The sequence below is a fragment of the Muscardinus avellanarius genome (genome assembly GCF_963383645.1).
Source record: "Muscardinus avellanarius genome assembly, chromosome: 11".
Taxonomy (NCBI): Eukaryota; Metazoa; Chordata; class Mammalia; order Rodentia; family Gliridae; genus Muscardinus; species Muscardinus avellanarius.
Genome location: NC_137797.1, coordinates 19,331,913 through 19,355,261, shown reverse-complemented (window position 1 = coordinate 19,355,261; position 23,349 = coordinate 19,331,913). Strand labels below are relative to the sequence as shown.

The 23,349-nt window shown below is 44.7% G+C and overlaps 2 protein-coding genes across 2 annotated transcripts in view; both read right to left on the bottom strand.

Moving 5' to 3' along the window:
- NT5DC3 (5'-nucleotidase domain containing 3) overlaps positions 1–20,254 on the bottom strand; it is a gene marked incomplete at both ends in the record, with an annotated part of 66,567 nt that extends 46,313 nt beyond the window's left edge. The window contains one exon of the mRNA XM_080706133.1: positions 20,077–20,254. Within this exon, the coding sequence (XP_080562259.1) occupies positions 20,077–20,254 (178 nt within the window). The remainder of the gene's footprint in view (positions 1–20,076) is intronic.
- Positions 20,255–20,559: 305 nt separating this feature from the next.
- LOC308269425 (putative tetratricopeptide repeat protein 41) overlaps positions 20,560–23,349 on the bottom strand; it is a gene marked incomplete at both ends in the record, with an annotated part of 92,650 nt that continues 89,860 nt past the window's right edge. The window contains 4 exons of the mRNA XM_080704807.1: positions 20,560–21,051; positions 21,495–21,516; positions 21,744–21,785; positions 22,716–23,309. Coding sequence (XP_080560933.1) covers positions 20,560–21,051; positions 21,495–21,516; positions 21,744–21,785; positions 22,716–23,309 — 1,150 coding nt within the window. The remainder of the gene's footprint in view (positions 21,052–21,494; positions 21,517–21,743; positions 21,786–22,715; positions 23,310–23,349) is intronic.

Here is a 23,349-nt window from a genome sequence, read left to right as displayed (position 1 = left end):
GAGTACATCTAATCTACTGAAAACCATAGCTTAGCCTAGACTACCTTAAATGTGTCCAGAACACTTACACTAGCCAACCTGATAACAAAGTGTGCAGCAGCACAGGACACTGGAAGCTGGGTCATGCGGTTCACGATGCCACGTGCGGCTGACCGGGAGCTGTGATCACTCGCCACCTGGCATCACAAGAGAGTCATACTGCACATCTCTAGACTGGGGAAAGATTAAAATTCAAGTGCAAAGTATAGCCAGGCATGGTGGCAAACACCTGTAACCCCAGTACTTGGGAGGCTGAGACAAGAGGATCACAGGTTCGCGGCCAGCCTCAACAAATTAGCGAGACCCTATTTCAAAAATAAAATATAGACAAGAGTGGTGGTGCACGCCTGTGATCCCAGTACCTGGGAGGCGGAGACAAGAGGAATGCAGACTCACAGCCAGCCTCAGCTACTTAGTGAGGCCCTCTGCCACTTAGTGAGACCCTGTTTCAAGGTAAAGAATAAAAATAAGGGCTGGGGGAGGGAGTAGCTGAGAGATAGAATGCCCAGTATCCCAAAAAATTGATTGATTGATTAATTAATTGATTGATTGATTGATTAAAATATAAAATAGGGTTGAGGGTGTAGCTCAAAGTAGAATGCCCCTGAATTCAATCTCCTGTACTACTACTACTACTACTACTACTACTACTAATAATAATAATAATAATAATAATTGCAAGGTATTTTTTCTACTGTGTGTCACTTTCCCACCATCACAAAGTCAAAAACTAGTAAGCAACCCATTGCAAGTCAAGAGCTGTATTTGTTTTTCCCTAATTTGATCAAACCTTAACTTCTATATATTTTGTCATATATTTTATGAGTACTCAAATGGTCCAAATCACATTTTGCTATTTTGTATTTATTTAACATGACTTCAAACTTTCATCACATGTATTTTTAAAACAGCAAGTTTTAAAATTTCTTTTAAAAGCATACCTACAGATTGAAAATAAGTATAGAGACTTCTTGTTTCTATTTATTTTATATTTGCAGTACTTACTCTCCTCCTCCTTCCCCACTACAAGTAAATTCAAGATCCAATATCCAAATTTTAAAACGTTTTTGTGTGTGTGGCACTGAGGATTGAATGCAGGGACATTCTACCTCTGAGCTACGCCTCAAGCCCTATTTCATTTCTTATTTGGAAACAGAGTCTCACTAAGACGAAGAGGGCGTTGCTAAGTTACCAAGGCCTGTGGTCCTCCTGTATCGGCCTCCCAAGTACTAGGATTACACTTGTGCACCATCACACACCCGCTTAAAACCTTAAACTTCACATCTGTAAATGCCACTGAAAATGACAAGAAAGAGTACTACTTGGGGTGACCTTTAAGTGACCTTCAGCACATCCCTTCAGTCAGGCCAGGCTGGGGCTCAAGGAAGTACTCTGTTGTGCCTTTAACTGTTGTATGAAAATGTGAATTCTAGCTGGGCGAGGTGGCGCACGCTTGTAATCCCCGCGCTTGGGAGGCAGAGACAGGAGGATTGCGCAGGTTCAAAGCCAGCCGCGCGCGCTGACTTAGGAGACCTTGTTTCCAAATAAAAATATAAAAATAGGACTGGGAGTGTAGCCCAGAGGTAGAAGGGCTTCCAGGAACAACAGTACCACCAAAAAGAAAAAAAGAAAAAGAAAATATGAATTCTAATTGTTATGCTACAGAACCATCCATCCAACCACAATGCAAATCTCACATCTGTTTATGTTTCATTATGCTATGCTCAGTGCCAACAAATGTAACTGGTCATAGTTGTGTCTACTTAATATTACCATTCTGGTAATAATTAGTTACAGTAAGAGACACAAAGCTGGGCAGAAGGCATCACACTTGAAGGCTGAGGTTGAGACGTGAACAATTCCTGAGAGTGTATTCCTCCGCTTGTTGGACCTTAGAGATTTAAATATAAATATCCTTAGCCAGAAACTGCTTCTTCCATTATTTCCTGTTTCTCCAATAACCACTTACCAATACATTATTTTTAGGGAAGAAGAAGAAGGAGAGGTTGGTTAAGTGGTACAAAAATCCCAGCGATTTAGAAGGAATGAGTGCTAGTAGTCCACTCTACAGTAAACTGATTATAGTTAACAATGATTTGCTGGAGCTAGGCACAGCGGCGTGCGCACACCTGTAATCCCAGCTACTTGGAAGGCTGAGGCAGGAGGATCCCAAATTCAAGGACAACCTGGGGAAGTTGGGAAGACACTGTCTCAAGACACAATTTGAAAAGATATGGGTACGCAGCTCAGTAGTAGTTGGCACAAAGCCCCAACGTGCAAACAACAGCAACAGCAATAACAAGTCATTAGATATCTCAAAATTACTAGAAGAAATGATTTTGAAATGTTCTCACCACAAAGAAATGGCGAGTTTTTGAGGTAACAGATATACCAAACTACCTGATTTGAACATAATTTTGTATACAAATAACAAAGTATCACATATTTCATATGTATAATTATATGTCATTTAAAAATAAAATGTTCCAAAATGAGAAAAAAAATGATTTTTACTTCCACAATAGTTCAATAACAGATGCCAAGATAAAAAAAAAAAAAATGCCAAGAAAATTTTTCCATGATGAAGGTAACATTTATGGGGGTTACTTGACCAGCACACCACAAAATAAATGGCCCTTCTCTACCTCTAAACAAATTCCAGGCTGTTCTGGGACCCTGCCACTCTGGCCACGGCTGTTGTTCTAGCGTAGGACACCTGACCCACAAGGGGCCTCTCCTGGGGTGAGTCCTGCCTTAAACCAGGCTAACCAGAATCCTGCCCATATATCCTTGTTTTTATTCTAAATCTTTATTGAGGAACAAATGATGTATAATAAGCTGAGCACAGAGCACAGAGTAGTGATGATGGATATGTACATATTCATCTATGAAACCATCATCACACAAACGCAGCGAGCGCAACGTGGACTGGCCCAGACATCTTCTCATCCCCTTTAGCTCCCAGCTTCCTTCCCTCGCCCTGCAGACCCACCCACCACTCATAACTACTGATAACTACTGGTCTGCTTTTGGTCAGATGTATTTGCATTTTCTGGAATTTCATATAAATGGGATCATATAATATGTAGTACTTTTGTAAGCTGGGTTTTTTCCCCACTTACTAAACTCACATAATTTCTTTCAAGCAAGCATTTATCAGGCCCACTGGGTGTCAGATACCTACAGGGCAGGTTCTAAGCAAATCACAAAGCCCAGACACTGAAAAGCCTCAACAGGAGGCAGGAGGATCTTCACAAAGGGCAGGACAGGGCCTGCAGGGACAGGAGATTCACAAGTGCTTTTCAGTGCTTCTATTAATCTAAAAAGAAACCTTTTTTTTTAAAAAATTAGTTCACACATTTTGCATCATCTCCAGGGAAAAGCAATCCATGACAAACAGAATTACTCATCTGAAAAACTAATAATGCACAAGACATTTATACTACTCCCACCAAAACTTAAAATTGTACCTTATTACCTGTAAGTAATACCTGTAATTCTCACTACTCCCTAGAAACCCATCGCACTTCCTAAATTTCCAAAAATAAAACTACATACGACTACACTTGAAGTGAGATTAAGTATAATAATGGTTTAATGACAAGCTACTTCTTACATCGCTTAATAAAAAAGCAAACTCACCCGCTCACAAGAAAAGTACATTTAGCTTCAAGGAAAATTTTTCTAAGAAAAAGAAAATTGAGCCATATCAAAAGAGCAAAGACTCTGGGCAAATTGTCAAGAATTTTTGCATTTGAGTGGAGAGGAAATAGAGAAGGAGTAAATGTCAATGCCGTCCACAGGCCGTGCAGTGGGGCTTCCCACCCTCATGGGGGGGGATGCTGCCACCCCCAACTGTGGCCGAGGAGAATGAGGCTGAGAAGGCGGTGATAGGCAAGGGCACCATTACTAAGCAAGGCACTGCAGCTCGGCGCTCAGCACGACGCCGCACATAGTAGGTGCTTCATAAATCCCAGTCCCTTCTGTTTGCTCTTCATCCCTTCAACTGCCGTTTTCTTAGATCAGTAGTTATTAGCACACTTCAAGAACCCGTCCTCTCTTTCAAGTGTGTTTTTCTGTTTTGGTTTGATTTGGTTTGGTTTTCGTTTGTGTTTTCTTTTGGTACTGCAGATTGAACCCAGGGGCATCCTTCCTCCAAGCTACACCCTCAGCCATTTTTACTTTTTAACTTTGCAACAGGGTCTCGCTAAGTTGCTGAGGCTGGCCTGGAACCTGCACTCCTCCTGCCTTGGCCTCCCAAGTACTGGGATTACAGGCATGTGCCAGCTCTTTCCCGGGATGTTTGAGGTCAAAACTATTCTCATACTACTACCATGTGGTGGGCAAAAAATGGTTCTCCAAAGCTCCCCTAAAACTATGACTAAGTTACCTTACAAGCAGTACTAAGGCTACAGGGGAAGGAGGGCCGCAGACTGTAGCACAGGGAGACCCTCGCCCACCAGGTGGGCCTAACGCCACCGAGTGAAGGGCAGGCAGAGGACTCAGAGCCACGCGATGAGACGGGATGGGACTGGCCAGTGCTGGCTCTAGAAATGGACGGGCCGTGGGGGACAGAGGGCGCCTCCAGAGCTAAGAAAGCAGAACTCGTCCCCAGAGCCCCAGAAAAGAAGGCAGCTGTGCCAGCGCCTCAACGGCAGCCCAGGAGACCGGTTCCAGAACCAAAAGATGACAAACGTGCATTGCTCCAAGTCACTAAAAGCACGGCACCTGCTCACCAGAGCAAGAGGAGTGTACACAGGGGCTGCTGGACATCACAGCACCATGCAAAGATGCAAACCCCTGGCCACCTATAAACTCGATTTATTTTGGAAAATGGCCCTTTTTCATTAAAAATAAGCTATTTATGCTAACAGGCAACAGAGGCATTGTTGTTTAAATATATCAATAAGCACATATTTTACTGTTTTAATTTTTAATATAGTCATCAAATTACCTATATAAACAAAAACTCGAGGAGCTTTAAAAATTCTAAATGTATAAGGAAGCGCTGAGAGAAAGTATGAAAGCTCCTACCCTAGCCATGTCTCCCTTTAGTCACTATTGTAGCTAAAGTAACCAGCGCAGAGATGGTACTAAAAATATTTGTTAAATAAATGAGTGCTTGGCGGATAATCATGTTTCTCAAGTACATTTTCCTTCTCTAAAGAGAACATAAGAAATATTCCAGTTTACTTGGAGAGTTCATTATATTCAGGTTTTATGGCAATATCTGATCAATTCACTTAGCAAGAAACAGTTCCTCAAAACCATATGAAACTGCCCAGCATGGTAATGCATGCCTGGAACCCAGTACTTGGGAGGTTGAGACAGGAGAGTCCTAGGCTGAAGGCCAGCCTCACGATTTAGCAAGGCCCTCAGCAACTTAGCAAGACTCTATTTCAAAATAAAAAGTAAGCCAGACATGGTAGTGCACGCTTATAATCCCAGTACTTAGGAGGTCTGAGACAGGAGGATCTGGGTTCACAGCCAGCCTCAGCTCTTAGTGAGGCCCTCCACAACTTATTGAGACCCTGTTTCAAAATAAAGAATAAAAAAATCGGGCTGGGGGTGTAGCTCAGAGGTAGAATGTCCCTGGGTTCAATCCCCAGCCCCACAAAATAAAAAGTACAATAGGGCAACAGGTATAGCTCAGAGGTAGAACATCCCTGGGTTCAGTCACTAATACCACAGAAGGAAGGAAGGAAGGGAGGGAGGGAGGGAGGGAGGGAGGGAGGGAGGGAGGGAGGGAGGGCGGGCGGCGGGCGGGCAGGCATTTTCTTCTAGGCACTTGCTGCTGCAGGACACACTTGAACAAGCACTGAAGGAAATGGCGCTCTTCTTCAACCAGCTATGTGCATGTTTTTAACATTTGGAAAATTATAATTCCTTTCTCTAAAATGGATCTTGTCAACTGAGGAAGAACAAAGTCACAATTAGCCGACCACAAACGTAACGCAGCCACCTGTGCTGGCCTCGGCAGGGTTCTCACGGGAAAACTGGCCGGGCAGAGCCTCCGGCTCCCCTCCACTTGGAGCCAGTCAGCCCACACGGGCTCCAGTGTGTGCTCAGGACCAAATGCGTCCATTTCGAAGGGGTACGGCCAAACGAGATGGAATGCTAAGATGAACCTCCAAACTAAGGAAGCACAGCGGAGTCACGGTAAAGATGCCTGAAGCCACCTTCCTATTTAAGCAGCCATCACATACATCAAAGAGGATTTAGGATTACTCTGACTCAGCCATCCAAAATAAAGTGGCAGCCTTGTGGTCACGTGGAAACTCAAGCGGATGCCAGACGGCCACCAGCCAGGGCTCGGACAAAGGGATTCCTTCTTCCAGCAGAGGACTGGACTCGCCACCGCTAGGGCCTAGCCACTCGCCAGACCCCAGGGCTCTCTTCTTTTTTAAACATTTCTTGTCCCCATGAAAAATTATTATGTGTCATGCTCCCCCCTCAATCCTTTGCTACTTCTTTTCCCTGTGGCTACAGGATCATCAGCATCCTCTACCTACACAGAGGACCCCTTTTAAAGACCGCCTCACGCTATTTGTAAGACATAAAGAAAAGTACAAAGGACAATACAAAGACCGTCTTCACCCCTGTCCTCCAGCAAAGAAATAAAGCCCTTCAGGGTGCCCTCTTCCCTCACACCTAGCCACCACCCCACTGGTGTCTTCGCTCTCCAGCGCAGCTGCAGACTCACCACACACAGGTGCATGCCTGCAAATAAGCGACAGCGTTTTTATGTATTTTTAAAGCATTTACAATTGGCATATGTCTGCAACTTGCTTTCTTCTTTTCACTTGACATTACTATTGTGAGAATCATCAACAATATGTATGTAGTTGGTATATATATATATATATACATATATATATGTAGTGTATATATGTGTGTGTGTGTGTGTGTGTGTGTGTGTGTGTGTGTATATATATATATATATATATATATATATATATATGTAGTCTTGGTTCAGAAATCAAAGTTTTCTAAAAAGGGCCAGCTGGCTGGGCACTGTGAGGCAAAAATATAATCCCAAACTGGGCGTGGTGGCGCACGCTTGTAATCCCAGCTTTCGGGAGGCTGAGACCTGAGGATCGCGGTTCGCGGACAGCCTCAGCTACTTAGTGAGGCCCTCTGCAACTCAGTGAGACCTGGTTTCAAAATAAAGAATAAAAAATAGGGCAGGGGGTATAGCTCGAAGGTCAAATCACCCTGGGTTCCATCCTCAGACCCTCAAATAAATAAGTAAATAAATAAATAAACAAACAAACAAACAAAAATATAATCCCAACTCAGGAGGCTGAGGCAAGAGGACTGCACATTTAAGGCCAGCCTGCGCAACTCAGCAACTGTCTCAAAATACAAAGGGCTGAGGATGGAGCCCCGTGGTTCAATCCTCAGTACATCCAGGGTGTGGGGGAGTTAGTAAACATCTGGGGCTTCGCAGGTCAGAGTCTCTATTCCAACTATTCAACTCTGATGTCCTAGCACAAGAGAAGCTCCTCCTAAAAAACACTGTAAACACCAGGCATGGTGGCGCACACTTATAATCCCCGCGCTTGGGAGGCTGAGACAGGAGGATCGCACAGGTTCAAAGCCAGCCTCAGCTACTTAGTGAGGCTCTCAGCAACTTAGTGAGACCCTAAAAATAGGTCTGGGAGTATAGCCAGGAGGTAGAAAAGCCCCTGGGTTCCACCCCCAGTACCACCAAAAAGAAAAGAAAATAAAACACTGTAAACAAATGGGAGTGAGGCTGCATTCCAATAAAACCATACACACAAAGACAGACACCAGGCCAGAACTGGCCTATGGACTGTAGTTTTAACCCTTCCAATAGCTAATGGAACCCAGGGGCTTTTCTACCTCTGGACTATACTCCCAGACCTATTTTATATTTTATTTGGAAACAGGGTCTCACTAAGTTGCTGAGAGCCTCACTAAGTAGCTGAGGCTGGCTTCGAACCTGTGCGATCCTCCTGTCTCAGCCTCCCAAGCGCTGGGATGACAAGCGTGCACCACCACGCCGGGCTCTAATATTTCTTTTTAATACCATTGCAATGTTGCTGGTTCTAATAACTTGCTAACTTTCACTGGTTTTGCATTTACCCAAGACATCTTTTCCCATTTCTACATCTTTGTTCTGGGTGTGTTTCTTACCATTATCTGGCTCTACTTTGTTTCTTATATTGGATCTGACACTTATCTTTTCTTCTGAATTTTTCGTGATTGCTGATATGTTTGGAATTATTTCCACTGTCATATTTTGTGCTATTTCTTGCTTTTGATATTTATTTTACCTTTTCTCCTCCACTGTTTTGGACTGATTTCTGTATTGTTGATATTTGTTTAGATTTGCTTCCTATCTACCAATTTCTCTGTTGTTCTCCATTTCTCTTGCATCTTAGATCTGGCTTTGAGGATCACACACACACACACACACACACACTATCCTTTATCTAAAATGCTTGCAACTAGAATTGTTTCATATTCCATTTTGCATATATATCGTAATGAGGTATTTTGGGCAACAGGACTCAAGCCTAAATATGAAATTCATTTATGTTTCTCCGATACATAATATATATACACTGAAGACAATCTTACACAGTACTGGTAGTGTACCTATGCTTTGACTATGACCCATCACATGAGGTCAGAAATGAAACTGTCCACTTGGAGTGTTGTGTTTATACTCAAAAGTTTCAGAATGTGAAGCATTCTGGATTTTCAGATTAGGGATACTCAACCTATACTAATTCAGAAGTTCCTTTAAAAAATGGGCTCTTTTCATTGTAAACTTTGGATTTTATCTAAAACTTTTCTTATTCTTATTTCTCAGATGATGATTCAGCTGGGTATAAGACAGTTTTCTTTTAGCACTTAGAAGTAATTCTATTGTCTCGAAGTTCTGACTGTTGCTGTTCAAAATCTGCTACCAGTTTGGTGCTATATCACATACCTATAATCCCAGTAATGGGAGGCTAAAACAGGAAGGTTGCAGGTTCAAGGCCAATCCTGTTTCAAAATAATAAAATAGGCCAGGCATGGTGATGCAAACCTGTAATCCCAGTACTTGGGAGGCTGAGAAAGGAAGACTGGAGTTTCGACCAGCCTCAGCAACTTAGTAAGACTCTCAACAACCTAGTGAGACCTTATTTCAAAATAAAAAATAACAAGGGCTAGGAGTATAGCTCAGAGATAGAATGCCCCTGGGTTCAATCCTTAGTACAAACAAAAAAAAAAAAGTCTGCTATCAGTAGTCTTTCATTCCTCCATAATAATGATACTAATAACATCAGTTGAAGAAGCTAGGCATGATAGTGCATACATAAAATTCCAGTATTTGGGAGGAGGAGATAGAGAATTGCAGGTTCAAGACCAGCCTCAGCAATAATGAGGTTCTCAGCAACCACGCAGAATCTTATTTAAACATAAAAACAAAATAGAGCTAGGGCCAGGCATGGTGGGACATCCTTGAAATCCAAGTACTTGCGAGTCTAAGACAGGAGGACGACAGTTCTATAAATAAAGTAGCCAGGCAGAGTGGTGCACACTTGTAATCCCAACATTTGGGAGGCTGAGACAGGAGGACTGCGGTTCACAGACAGCCTCAGCTACTTAGTGAGGCCCTACAACTCAGGGAGACCCTATTTCAAAATAAAGAATAAAAAATAGGGCTAGGGGTATAGCTCGGTGGTAGAATGCCCCTAGGTTCCATCCCCAGTACCGCATAAATAAATAAATAAATAAATAAATAAATAAATAAATAAAGCAAGCAAGCAAGCAAGCAAGCTAGGGATGCAGCGCTCAGAGGTAGAACACTCCTGAGTTCAATCTCCAGTACCTGCATACAGAAAATGAGTAAGTAAAAAATAAAAATAGCAGCTACTGATACTTGCATAAGGTTTACTATGTACCAGGCATGGTTTTAAGAACTCTATATATGTTAACGCATTTAAACCTAACAATCACAGAAGACAGGTATTATTATTATTATTATTATTATTATTCTCACTTTATAGATGAGGAAACAACTGAAACCCAAAGAAGTCATTTGCCCAAGGTCTCCTACCTTGCAAGTAATGAAGATGGGATTTGAACTTGAACCTAGATAGGCTTACTCTGTGGTCAGTACTCAACTATTACGTCCGTGACTCTCTCTGCCTGCCTTACAATCCACTCTTGGTCTTTTGTATCTATTACTTCTAACTAGCCCTGCCTGGGATTCGCTGTGTTTTCCTAAAATCTGAGGATTCTGTCATTAGCTCTGAAAACTTCAGCAATTCTTCCTGTGAATACCGCCCCTCTTCCATCTCTTCCTCTCTTTCCTGCTGCAACTCCAATTACACACATTATTTATCATGCTGTCATCCAGTGACCTGCTTGTAGAATACCCATCTCTTTAACTATGTTTTATTCTGGGCAATTTTCTCCGATTTATCTTCTAGCTCATTAATTCTTCAAATTAGTCTAATCTCCTAGTTAAAAAATCATTTCCCTGAACTCTTAAGAATTTAAAATTTTAACTTCTAGCTGGGCATGGGGGCGTGTGCTTGTAATCCTAGTACTTGGGAGGCTGAGCCAGGAGGATCACATGTTTGCAGCCAGCCTAAGCTACTAGTGAGGCCCTCTGCAATTTAGTGAGACCCTGTTTAAAAAAAAAAAAAAAAAGAATAAAAAATAGGGCTGGGGTGTAGCTCAGAGGTAGAATGCCCCTGGGTTCCATCCCCGGTACCACAAAAATATAATAATTATAACTTCTAGAGTTTCCATTGGGATTTTTTGTAGTAGTAATAGTAGTAGTAGTAGTAGTAGTAGTAGTAGTAGTAGTAGTTGGGGTGGAATCCAGGGGCTTTTATTTGGAAACACGGTCTCACTAAGTTGCTGAGGCTGGCTTTGAACCTGTGCAATCCTTCTGTCTTAGCCTCCTAAGCACTGGGATTACAAGCGTGCGACACCATGCCCAGCTCATTGGGATCTTTATTTTGATCTGCACAATCACTTTAGTAGATTAAATAATCCTTGTTCACGTTTCAATTATTTCTTCAAAAGTCTGAAACATTACCAAATGCTACTACATATAGTCTTTACCTAATCACTCCATCATCTGAAGTCCTATTCGTGCTAATTCTGACATCTGCTAACCTACTTGGTCCTCACTGACTTAATTCTGTATTCTTAAATTTCGGATTATGAACTTCGGTTGATCTAATCTTGAGGACCCTGGGTGGCCTGAGCCTGAAGTCTATTCCTCCAGGGAAAGTGTGCATTTGCTTTGACGGGAGTTCCAAGTCACAAACATTCATTTTTAGTTTGTTTCTCAGTTTGGGATTATCAAACCATACAATCAGAATAAATTCAAACCCAAACCTCCATAGGGACTACCTGGAGATGACAAGCTCATAGGAGACTTCTACAAACTCCTCACCCACAGGAAAAAGAAAAAGAAAAAGAAAAAGAAAACATCTGGCGCAAAGGCCGAGAGAGACAAATGTCCTACTGTCTCCCAGGATGGAAGGAAACACTGTGACCACCAGATCTACAAGAGCATCGCAGACCATGTGCACGTGTGCGCCCAGGGCCCAGTCTTCCCTCAAACACTCCCAGGCCTCTGCAGCTGCTCGCCATCCTGGCTTCTGCCCCATTTCACTGTTAGTCCTAGGACTTCTCCCCAGTTCCTCTGAGTTCAGCTATGCATTTAAAAGAAGGTCCTTTGTCATTTTTTTCAGCATGCAAATGTTCTCTCAACAGAAAGGTTTTTATTCTAGCTATTCTGCCAGACTGCTGGCAGTCAAAATCCAAAGTAGAGCTTTTGAAGGGTAAAGGCTATCTGTTTCTACTTGTCTTCAAGGGTTCAATAAAGAAGCCAGGTGTGGTGGCACCGGCCTGCATTCCCAGGACTTGGGAGGCTGAGCAAGGAAGACAGCCTCAGGTACTTAAGGAGACTCATGCAACTAGCAAGACCTTGTTTCAGAATAAAAAATAAAATACAGGTGGGGATATAGCTCAGAGGTACAACACCCCTGGGTTCAATCCCCATTTACCCACCCACACCCTAAAAAAAGGAGTGCAATAAAGAATTGGTTTTCAAATTAAGCTTGTAAACATGCAGATTCCTGGGTCCTGCCTCCAGATCTTCTGAATTTTAATCTCTAGGGTTAGGCCTTGGATCTTCTCCCCCCCCTCCCCCCAGTACTGGGGTTGGGAACCCAGGGACATTCTACCTCTGAACTACAACCCCAGCCCTATCTTTTATTCTCTATTTTGAAACAGGGCCTCACTAAGTAGTATCTGAGGCTTGTCTATGAACCACAGTCCTCCTGTGTCAGCCTCCCAAATGTTGAGACTGCAAGTGTGTGTCATCACACCTGACTGGATCTCCATTTTTAAATAAGCTTCCCAGCTGGGCATGGTGGCGCACGCTTGTAATCCACGCGCTTGGGAGGCGGAGACAGGAGGATCGCGCAGGTTCGAAGCCAGCCGCGCTGGCGTAAGAGAACCTGCTTTAAAAATATAAAATAGGTCTGGGAGTGTAGCCCGGAGGTAGAAGGGCTTCCAAGAACCCCAGTACCACCAAAAATAAATATATAAATATATAAATAAATAAATAAGCTCCCCAAGCAATTCTGAGGCATCACCAAGTTAGAGTACTAATTTTTTTATTCAAATTCCTCTTGTCTTCAAAGGCTGACAACAAAATTATCATTTAACTCCTTCTTAGTTTTATTTTCTTTCAATTCATCTTTATACTACCCAGGATTTAGGCCTACTGAAGGACGAAAATGAATTCCAGGTCTTAACTGGTGATCACCCAGCCACCCTCATGAGAGTTTCAGAAAACCTCAACATTCAACAGCAGAAGTCGAGGCAGAAACGTCTCATGACTGTCTCGAAGCAGGCTTCCTGTGATGAGGTTCAAATGTTAATCTAGAAAGCAGTCTGCGTGCTGGGCTCCACCTCCACAAGCATCCATCACGCCTCAGCCCCTCACACCTTCAGGATAACGGAGACCAACCAGGAGAGATGGATGCCCCAGGACCCCCTGAAATCCTGTGCAAAATGGTCTGTTTTCTAAGGACAGAATACACAACTTTCTCCAGATTCTCAAAGGGTCACTGGCTCCATCATGTTATATTTCTGTTGTACAGAAAAAGCATATATCTGGTTGTACGATTAAGCACCTTTCAATATTATTAACTTACCTTCTTGTTAGATATGTTATTAAAACTTCTCAAGTTCTAATAAGTTTCAAATTTCAGAGCATTTTGGATTTTCAGATTAAAGACACTCAACTTATACATACTTACACATACTTCAGAAGTTCTTTTAATTAGTTTTAATGAGTTCTTTTAGTTTTAAACTCTTGATTTGGGGTGAGGGGATTGAACCCAGGGGCATTCTATCTCTGACCTACACTCCCAGCCTATTTTTTATTCTTTATTTTGAAACAAGGTCTCACTAAGTGGCAGAGTCTCACTAAGTAGCTAAAGCTGGTGTTGGGGGGAAGGACAGGACGGGACACGATGACATGCGATCCTCTTGTCTCAGCCTCCCAATTACTGGAGATTACAAACGTGAGCCACCACACCTGGCTAAACTCTGATTTGATCTAAAATTTTCCTTAGTCTTTTTCTTAGATAATGATTCAGCTGGGTATACAATTCACAATTGACATTTTTCTCTCAGCACTTAGAAGTGTCTTCTGTCTCAAAGTTCTCACTATTGCAAAAGACACTTTGTGTCCATTTCCTACAATGATTTAACTATTTAAGGATTCTGCTCCCCAGGCAAAGTGGTACATTAATCCCAGAATTTGGGAGGCTGAAACAAGAGGATCACAGGTTCTCAACCAGCCTCAGCTACTAAGTGAGGCCCTCCACAACTTAGTGAGACCCTATTTCAAAATAAAGAATAAAAAATAGGGCTGAGGGTGTTGCTCAGTGGTAGAATGCCTCTAGGTTCAATCTCCAGTTCCGCCACAAAAAGAAAAAAAACAGAAAATAATACCATGTTACTTATGGATATATAAATATGTAGTCAGAGTACAAAATGTGTGTGAATAATACATTAGGACAGTGATTACTAAAGATGAACATAAAAAGGCAAAAAAATGAGATTGCAAAAGAGAGTACAGGAGCTTTACTTTGCCTTCAATTAAAAAATCTGATTATCCGGGCATAGTGGCTTGGTACTTGGGAGGCTGAGACAGGAAGAGAACGGGTTCAAGGATAGCCTCAGCAAGTAGTGAGACTCTCATTAACCTAGAGAGACCCTCCCTGTTTCCAAATAAAAATAAGATAGGGCTGGGTGTGTAGCTCAGAGATAAAATGTCCCTGGGTTCAATCCCCAGTGCCACAAAAAAATAAAAGTAAAATAAAAATAAAATGGAGCTGCATGTGTAGCTCAGAGGTAGAATGACCCTGGGTTCAATCCCAGTATTGGAAAGAACAAAGAAAACTTCTCTCAGAAAACTGTGGGACAGTCTGGGAAATATTGGTCTAATTTTTAAATTATCCCAAGAGTATATCTTTAACCACTGCAGTTCCTTGAGGAATCTATGCTTATTGTCACTATTATTTAGTATGTTATCTATGATAATTCCCCTTGCGTTTTATCCTTATTTCATATATGATGATCATGTATCACTGCCCTCACTAAATAAACAATTTTATTGGCTAATTAATGATCTCAACCCAGAACTCTGAATAAATCTTTCAATAGCTCATAAAAGCTCCTAACACTTCACATTAAACTCCACATTTTCCTTCCCAGCTTAATATATACCATAATCTCAGGCAAGTAGCCAAATATTCTAAAGAGCACAGTCCCTGAGATTACTTCTAGAACAAGAAAACAAAACAAACTTTTTTTCACTAAATTTTCCAAATAAAACACTGGAGCAAGGCCCCTTGGGGGAGCAGGAATGTTTTCATTCTACACACAACAGAACATGCTAGCTGTCTGATGAGCTCACATAAAAGGTCAGAGATTAAGAAGTTTCAAAGAAGACACACATAACATACAGCAAAAGAGAAAATAACGACCCACATGCAACTATATCTAGCCCTTTATATCATAACCAGCAAATGATTTCTTAGATTTCATCAACTTTTTTTTTTTGGTGGTGGTACTGGGGTTCCTGGAAGCCCTTCTACCTCCAGGCTACACTCCCAGACCTATTTTTATATTTTTTTAATTTGGAAACAGGGTCTCTTAAGCCAGCAAGGCTGGCTCCGAACCAGCACAATCCTCCTGTCTCCACCTCCCAAGCTCAGGGATTACAAGCATGCGCCACCAGGCCCGGCTTGACTTCATCAACTTTAGAACAAGGATTTTGGACCTTGGCACTACTGACATTTGGAGCAAGATAAATCTTTGTTATGGGATGCTACACTACACACACAGGATACTGAGCACCATCCCAGGCCTCTACCCACCAGAGATCAGCAACACAAGTCCTCCCTCAGTTGTGAAAAGCAAAACCATCTCCAGACACAACCACACTGTCCCCTGCAAGTCCCACTGAAAACTGCCACTCCACTGGGCGCAGTGGTGCACGCCTGTCATCCCTGTACTTGGAGGATGAGACAGGAGGATCACAGGTTGGAAGCCAGCCTTAGCAGCTTAATGAGACACTGCTTCAAAATAAATAAAAAACAGAGCCGGGTATAGTGGTGCATGCTTGTAATCCAAGCATTAAGGAGGCGGAGAATGGATCGCGGTTGGCGGACAGCCTCAGCTACTTAGTGAGGTCCTTTGCAACTCAGTGAGACCCTGTTTCAAAAATAAAGAATAAAAAATTAGGGCTGAGGGTTATCACTCAGTGGTAGAATGCCCCTGGGTTCCATCCCCAGACCGCAATAAATACATAAATAAATAAATAAATAAATAAATAAATAAATAAATAGGACTGGGTATGTAGCTCAGAGGTAGAATTCCACTGAGTTCAATCTCCAATGCCAAAATGATGGTGGTGGTGGTGGTGGTGGTAATGAGTGTAGGGTTTGTAGAAACTGAACAACTTTTCTGTAAATCCAAAAGTAATCTTAAAAAATAAAGTTATATAAAGTATTTTTAAATAAAATTTTAATTTAAATGGAAAGTAAAAGGAGAATGGGAGAGAAAGGGTTTTAAGCAAAGCCAAAACAGCCCCTCTGGGCTGCACAGGCCGATCCTGGGAATCCTTCAAAAGGAAAGACAAGCCAGGTGTGGTGATGCATGCTTGTAATCCCAGCATTCAGGAGGCTGAGATAGGAGGACTGAGGTTCTAGGATAGCCTTAGCTACTTAGTGAGGCCCTTTGCAACTCACTGAGACCCTGTTTGAAAATAAAGAATAAAAAATACGGATGTGGGTGTAGCTCAGAGGTAAAATGCCCCTGGGCTCCATCCCCAGTACTGCAAAAATAAAATAAAAAGGAAATATACTTGAGCTGATCGTGCATTTGAAGGAAAGGGATCAAAGGGCCAGGGAGAAAGTGAGAAAATAAAATTCTTATGTCAGAACCAGGTGGTGAGAAAATAGAATTGTTCTGTCATCTCGCAACTAGGGGGAAAAAAAGATCTGTATGTTTTTATGGCTATCTGACCTCTACTTTGGGAAGCTTCAGCATCAGCCCTGGGAAACATTTCCTGCATCTCCAAGCAGTTATCTATCTGCTCTGACGTCAGTGCCCCTGGGGGCCTTGGCTGTCACTTATCTGTTTACCAGACTCCTCATCCACACACTGGTCCACTGCTGGCATCAGCAGGTGCTCAGCCACTGGGGCCCCTCCCCCCAGACATGCCCATCTGTGAAATGACAGCCTTTAACCCACTGCTGGGTGCTTAATAAATGCTAGTTGAATAAAGTCCAGTTGGGCACATGTTTGTACAGACTTCAGCTGGAATAGGACAGGAATGGTACAGACAGGGCAAAGAAGGAAAAAAATCAAATTATAGTCCCTGAAGCCCAGCATGGTGGCACACGCCTGTAATCTCAGTACGCAGGAGGCTGAGACAGGAGGAGCACAGGTTTGAAGCCAGTCTCAGCAACTTAGCGAGATCTTGTTTCAAAATAAAAAAATAAAGTAACTCAGAGATAGATTAAACCCCTTGGTTGTGTTTTGGTGGTGCTGGGGATTGAACCTCAGAGCATTCTACCTCTGATCTACACCCCAGCCCTATTTTTTATTCTTTATTTTGAAACAAGGTCTCACTAAGTTGCAGAGGGCCTCACTAAGTAGCTGAGGCTGGCTGTGAACTGCCATCCTCCTGTCTCAGCCTTCCAAGTACTGAGATGACAAGCGTGTGCCACCACACCTGGCTAAACCCTGGGTTTAATCCCCAGTACTGCCCCCAAAAATATTAAAGCCCCCAAGTTCTCAGGGGGTTAAAGAGGGACCATCTGTAGGTGCTAGGGATGTGAGGGAGAAAGGCGGATGCGAAATACCTGTAACCCTAGAAGAGACAGACATTATTTAGTCCAGTGGCCTCATTTTGCAGAGAAACCAAATCTGAAAGAGATTTGGTACCTTGTTGAAGGACACAAAGCAAGGCCCTAGACCTCAGAGCTCAATCACTCACCTCCACCACTTACTACGTGGGTGTCTATGACTGACAGTTATCAGTAAACACAGCTATTACCTGCTGAGCACCTGCGGCGCACGCACGTGTGCACAGTCTCACACACACACACACACACACACACACACACACACACACTCCACACGCTCTCTCATCACAATGAGGAAGCTAACCAAGGCAGGGCAGTAACTCACACAGCCAGGCTCCCAAGTCCCCTGTGGACTCTACACCAAAGCCCGAGCTCTGGTCCAGAGCTGATCTTCATCACGCATCACTAAGCTGTCCCGGGGGCCAGGCACTGCTACTCTAAACCGCCTTAGATGGACTAATTTACTCCTCGCCAGAACCCTATGATGCTGGCACTGCTGGCATCCCCATTTTATAGATGAAGAAACTGAAGCTCTGTGACTTCTGTGAACAGACAAAGCTCCAGGGGTTAGGAACAAGGGCAGCATCAGGAGGGAGGTGGGTGCAATTACAAAAGCAGGATGAAGAATTCCTGTGATGAGCTGTTCTATGTCTTGACTGTGATGGTGGGTACATAAGCCTACAAATGGCAAAGCTGTACAAAAGCCAGGTGTGGCGGGGCACACTTGTAATCCCATTACTTGGGAGGCTGAGACAGGAAAGTCACAAGTTAGCAGCCAGCCTCAGCAATTTAGTGAAGCCCTCCGCAACTTAATGAGACTCTGTTTTAAAATAAAAAATAAAATAGGGCTGTGGGTATAACTTAGAGGTACAATATCCTTGGGTTCAATCCCCACTACCGTGTACACACAAAAATAAAAAATAAAACTGTATAGAATTATGCATATGTACATACATACACACTGTATATCACACGCTTAAAAACAAAAGTAGGAAGCCCAGGGAATACTGTAACTATAGTTTTACAAAATGATACCACTGGGAGAAAGGAGGAAAAATATATGTCAGACCTCTCTGCATTAACTCTTACAACTGCATGTAAATATATAATATCTCCATTACATTTTTAATTAAAGTAGTATCGTGCCAGCCAGGCATGGTGGCGCACGCTTGTAATCCCAGCATTCAGGAGGCTGAGACCGAAGGATCGTGGTCCGAGGACAGCCTCAGCTTAGTGAGGCCCTCTGCAACTCAGTAAGACCCTGTTTCAAAATAAAGAATAAAAAATAGGGCAGGGGGTGTAGCTCGGAGGTCAAATGCCTCTGGGTTCCAACCCAAGACCAAATGCCTGCCCTAAACTAGGCTAGATGATATTCTGTTTTTCTTTCATCTCTAAGATTTGCAATTCCCAGGGTTTCCGAAACGAGTCTTCTTTCCACTATACCTCAGAAGAGCTTCCAAAGCAAAACTTAAACTCTTGTCAAAAGGAAACAAAGAAAATAAGCCTATTTCATAGGATTCTCCATTGCTAACCACTTTGAATTCACTCTGAAAATTACTCCAATTTGGTTTTATTGCACTAAACTGACTTCTGGCCATAAGATGGGAAATGTGATCTTACAAAATGTTCTCTCTCAGTCAGGGATGGTGGCGCATGTCTGTAATCCCAGGACTTGGGAAGCTGAGGAAGAAGGACCACAAGTTCAAGGCCAGCCTTAGCAACTTAGAAAGGCTCTGTTTCAAAAATTTAAAAGGGGGGGGGGGCTGGGGATGCAGCTAGGAGGTCGAATGTACCCAGGTTCCAACGTTAACTCTCACCAAATATTCTCTCCCTACCCGTATGTCACCTCTATCACTACGTCTTTAAAACTTAATATTAAATTTCGATTCTGAATCTTCCCTGAAAGCAGCAGAGCCAATGGAGCCTCACTCCCCTCTCCACCAGGTTCCAGAGGTCCGCTGCCCCTGGAAAGCAGAGCTGAGCAGGAGCTAGGACAGTGCGATCTGGCTGAGCCAGACCCGTGGTCGAAAGGTCCTGACCATGGCCAGGTCCCTTCAACTTGAGTCACGCCTTTCTCACCTATGGAATGGGGATGCGGCACCTCCTTCGTAGGCTACCGGAAGAATTCAGAGAGCCGATCTCAGCGCCTGGCACTAGAATTTACCAGTTCCTTTTCCTTCTCTCCCGCTTCCCTTTGTAACAACTGGCACAAGCTCACTCTCTGTGCACCTGCCCACAAAGTACTCATTCCCTCCCTCTGCATCCCCTCCTCCCTGGGCTAGCAGATAACCCCCATACCCCCAACCCGGACCCTCCCGCTTCAAAAACCGCCCGCCCGTCCCACCCCGCCCACAAGGACCAGACCCCGGCCCGGGATCCGGCACCTGCTCCGCAGCCCGCGCCCGCGAGCCCCGGCGGTCCAGCGCCGAGGCCGCCGGTGCGTGGGGCGGCTGCCCGGGGCAGCCCAGGGCGCTCCCCGTGCCCATTCCTGGCCAGAACCCCCAAGGGTGTCAAACGGCTTTCGGGCAGGAGAACCGCAAGAGCCGGGAAGTTTCCGCAGTCGCGTCTCCCGCGAGGGGGCGCGGGCCACCCGCTCACTCACCCGCCGTGCTCCTCTTCGCCTCCTGGTAGCGCTCCCACAGGTAGCGCTTCATGTCCGGCGCGGCCCCGGGCGCCGTGCTCAGCGCCCGCCCCCGGGCCGCGGCCCCGCAGCCGCCCCGCAGGGCCGCCGCCCCCGCCCGCACCCCGCGGGCCGCCCATGCCGCCGCCGCAGTGGCCATGCTGCCGCGCCCGGCTGCGAGTGGCGCGGCGAGCACGGCGCGGGGTCCCGCTCAGCCCCGCGGGCGGGCGGCGCCCTGCGTCGGAACACGTGGCGGCGCGGCCCGCCCTCCGGCAGCCGCGGGGCGGGGCCTGGGCGAGGGGCGGGGCCTTGGCGAGGGGCGGGGCCTAGGCGGGACGGGGCTGCAGGGCGGGCCCTGGATTGGACGAAGAGGCGCGGGGCGGAGCCAGGGGCTACGGGGCCTGGCCCCCATGGGGCGGGGCCTGGGAGGGACCTGGCTCTGTGAACCGAGTATCTGGGCGGGGCCTAGTGGGGCGGGGCGGCGGGGCGGGGCTGCAGGGAGGGACCTGGATTGGACGGAAGGGCGCGGGGCGGGGTCTGGACCAGCCGGGGGCGGGGCGGGGTCCTAGCTGCAGCGCCCGGCTCCTGGAGCGCCGCGGTCACTTCCTGACCCTGCGGCGCGTGTGGGTGTCCCTGCGGTGGGGTGGTGTGGAGGTCACGGTGACTCGTCGCCGACCCTGGGCCACCGCTGCGCTCCACTTCACCTTCCTCTAGCGTTCTGTGGCGGACCCCCCCCCACCCGACGCTGGGCTGCACGGGTAGTGTACCCTCCCACCTGCATTTGATCTGGTCCAGGTTACACAAGGTGACCTTTCGCCGCTTTAGCCTCTGCAGTCTAGACCTCACCGGGATCGCGGGAGCCGGTCTAAGACGACCCTCAGATCCCACCTTGAATTCATCCAGGCCTGCCCTATACCGGGTGACTAGGCGAAGGCGCCGCACTTGGACTACTGTCAGCTGGAAGATCCCAGCTCCTTAAGACCCCATTAAGTTTGAAAGACACCCCCAATAGCCAGAGGGTACAGCGTCTGGCAGGCTAGTGCTCACCCTAGACTTCTACTAGAGAGAGAGGTCCAGGGGACACAGTCATCCAGCTCCTGCCCACACTCGCAGCCAGATGCCGCGCGGCTCACGGGTTTAGCTGCACCTGTTCCATGCCTTGTGGTTCCACTCCAGCCAAATAAACAGTAATCTCCCCCGCAGGCACATCTCTACGTGCACGGAGTCACTCTCTGCTGCTGCCGGACAGACAGATGTCGCCCATCCAAGTCCCACCTGAGGATCACTGACTGCAGGGACTTCCCACACTACCTAGTAGTGACCCTGAGAAGGTTCTAGGCAGAGTGGGGGTGGGGAGGATAACGCTTAAGGCTGGCACTCTGCCAGGAGACCATACTGACCTGTGAAATGGGTGGACCACAACTTAAGACAAATAACCCAAAGTTTAGCGTATGTTTAAAAAGCTGTGGGCTGAGGGGCAGAGAGATGTTTCCTAGTAAAAGGTAGTATTGAGGTTACATAGTGGATTGATAATAATAACTACCATTAATCACAGGCTTCCTTGTGCATCATCTCATGCAGTCCTCTCCCTGATCTTGAGAAGTTAAGTGCCCTGTGGAACTGGGGCTAAGAGAGGGGAAGTAACTTACCTAATGTCACACCCGAGCCCCATGACCCATTCTACGTGCTTCCTAACATAGGAGATAGGATTTATCTGGGTGATAGAGATGAAGGTAGCCAATAAGTAATCCTTCACAATTAATAGTTAATGCCTTACAAATAACTGATAAAATGGACAATAAAATGTCCAAAACAGATATGCTATCCAATCCATGGGCTCTGGTACTTCAAACTTTATGGTTTTAGCTTATTCCAGTGTACATCTTTTCTTAGTTATGTTTAACAAAAAGGTTTGGTGACAGCAACTGTAAATTTTGTTTAGATGAAAATTTTTAAATAGATATACTCTAGCAATGTAAAAACAACACAATTAGAATTTTAATATAATTGCATATATGTGCATATATATTCCCTTTTTTTAAGATAAAGGACCCTGTGAAATCAACATTGTTCTACCTACCATAGAAATATGGCTCAGACCAGAGGATCACAGGTTCGAGGCCAGCCTCAAGCAATTTAGCAAGGCCCTCACAATTTAGTGAGAACTTATTTCAAAATAAAAAAAAAGAATAGGGCTGGAGGGGATGTAGCTCAAAGATACAGTGTTCTTGGGTTCAATCCCCAGTAGTGAGAAAGAAAGAAAGAAAGAAAGAAAGAAAGAAAGAAAGAAAGAAAGAAAGAAGAAAGAAAGAAAGATGGATCTGAATGGATGGATCTGAATCACTTAAAAACTGTTCTTTTCAGCTAAAATCAGTTACAATGTTTTAAGGGAGTTAAAAAATCAAATCCCTAGGCCTTGATTATCATCACTCCTAAGTGTTTTAGGAGGAAATACCCAATTAAAAGATTCCAAATAAAGACAGGTGGGAAAAAATTTACACAAAAGAACCCATAATATTTTTTATTCCATTAGAGTTATTCCTTTAGTATGATTTGAAGTCCTCAACAGTTTTGATTCTATTTGGGATCTTCTCTGCCCAGCAAAATTCTGAGAAAACAACCTATTATCTGAACTATGAAAAAGCCACTTTTCTGATATGAGCTCAGATATTGAGTCCCAGGAATTATTTGTGTTAAGAGGTCCTAGCAGGGGGTGACGGTAAATTGTAGTGATTTGGCCTTTCCCACTCTCGCTTTCTGCAGACAAAATCCTTTGCCTTGAAAGTTTTACTAAGCCGTTTGTTTTGCCCAAAGATACAATCTTCAAGGAACGGCCTCTCCGTTTCTTTGATGCCTTCTGTTGTGGGCCATTCCATACTTCAACATTATTTTGTACCTTCTGTTGGGGCTTTTTCTCAGCAGAACTGCAAATAATGGGTTTCAAGACCTTTTTCCCTCTGCTAGAAGCGCATCTTGGCTTATCTGAAATCGGACTAGGTGTCGACTCCGAGCTTTTAGCCCTCTGTGTCTTACTAGCCTGGGCACTCAGGCACATGGCTGAGCTCACCATGGGAGCACTGTGAGCACTGTGGTAGTCTAATTTAGGCAAGTATTCCCATAATGAGGAGCCATTCTTAGAACCCTCAGGATACTGCTGGCTGATGCCTTGAGGCCAGCATCTTCTCCCCCGACTCAGCTCAATTTCCCTCAGAAGCCTGCAAAAGATCAAAAGTTGTCAAGAGGTCATATATAGAA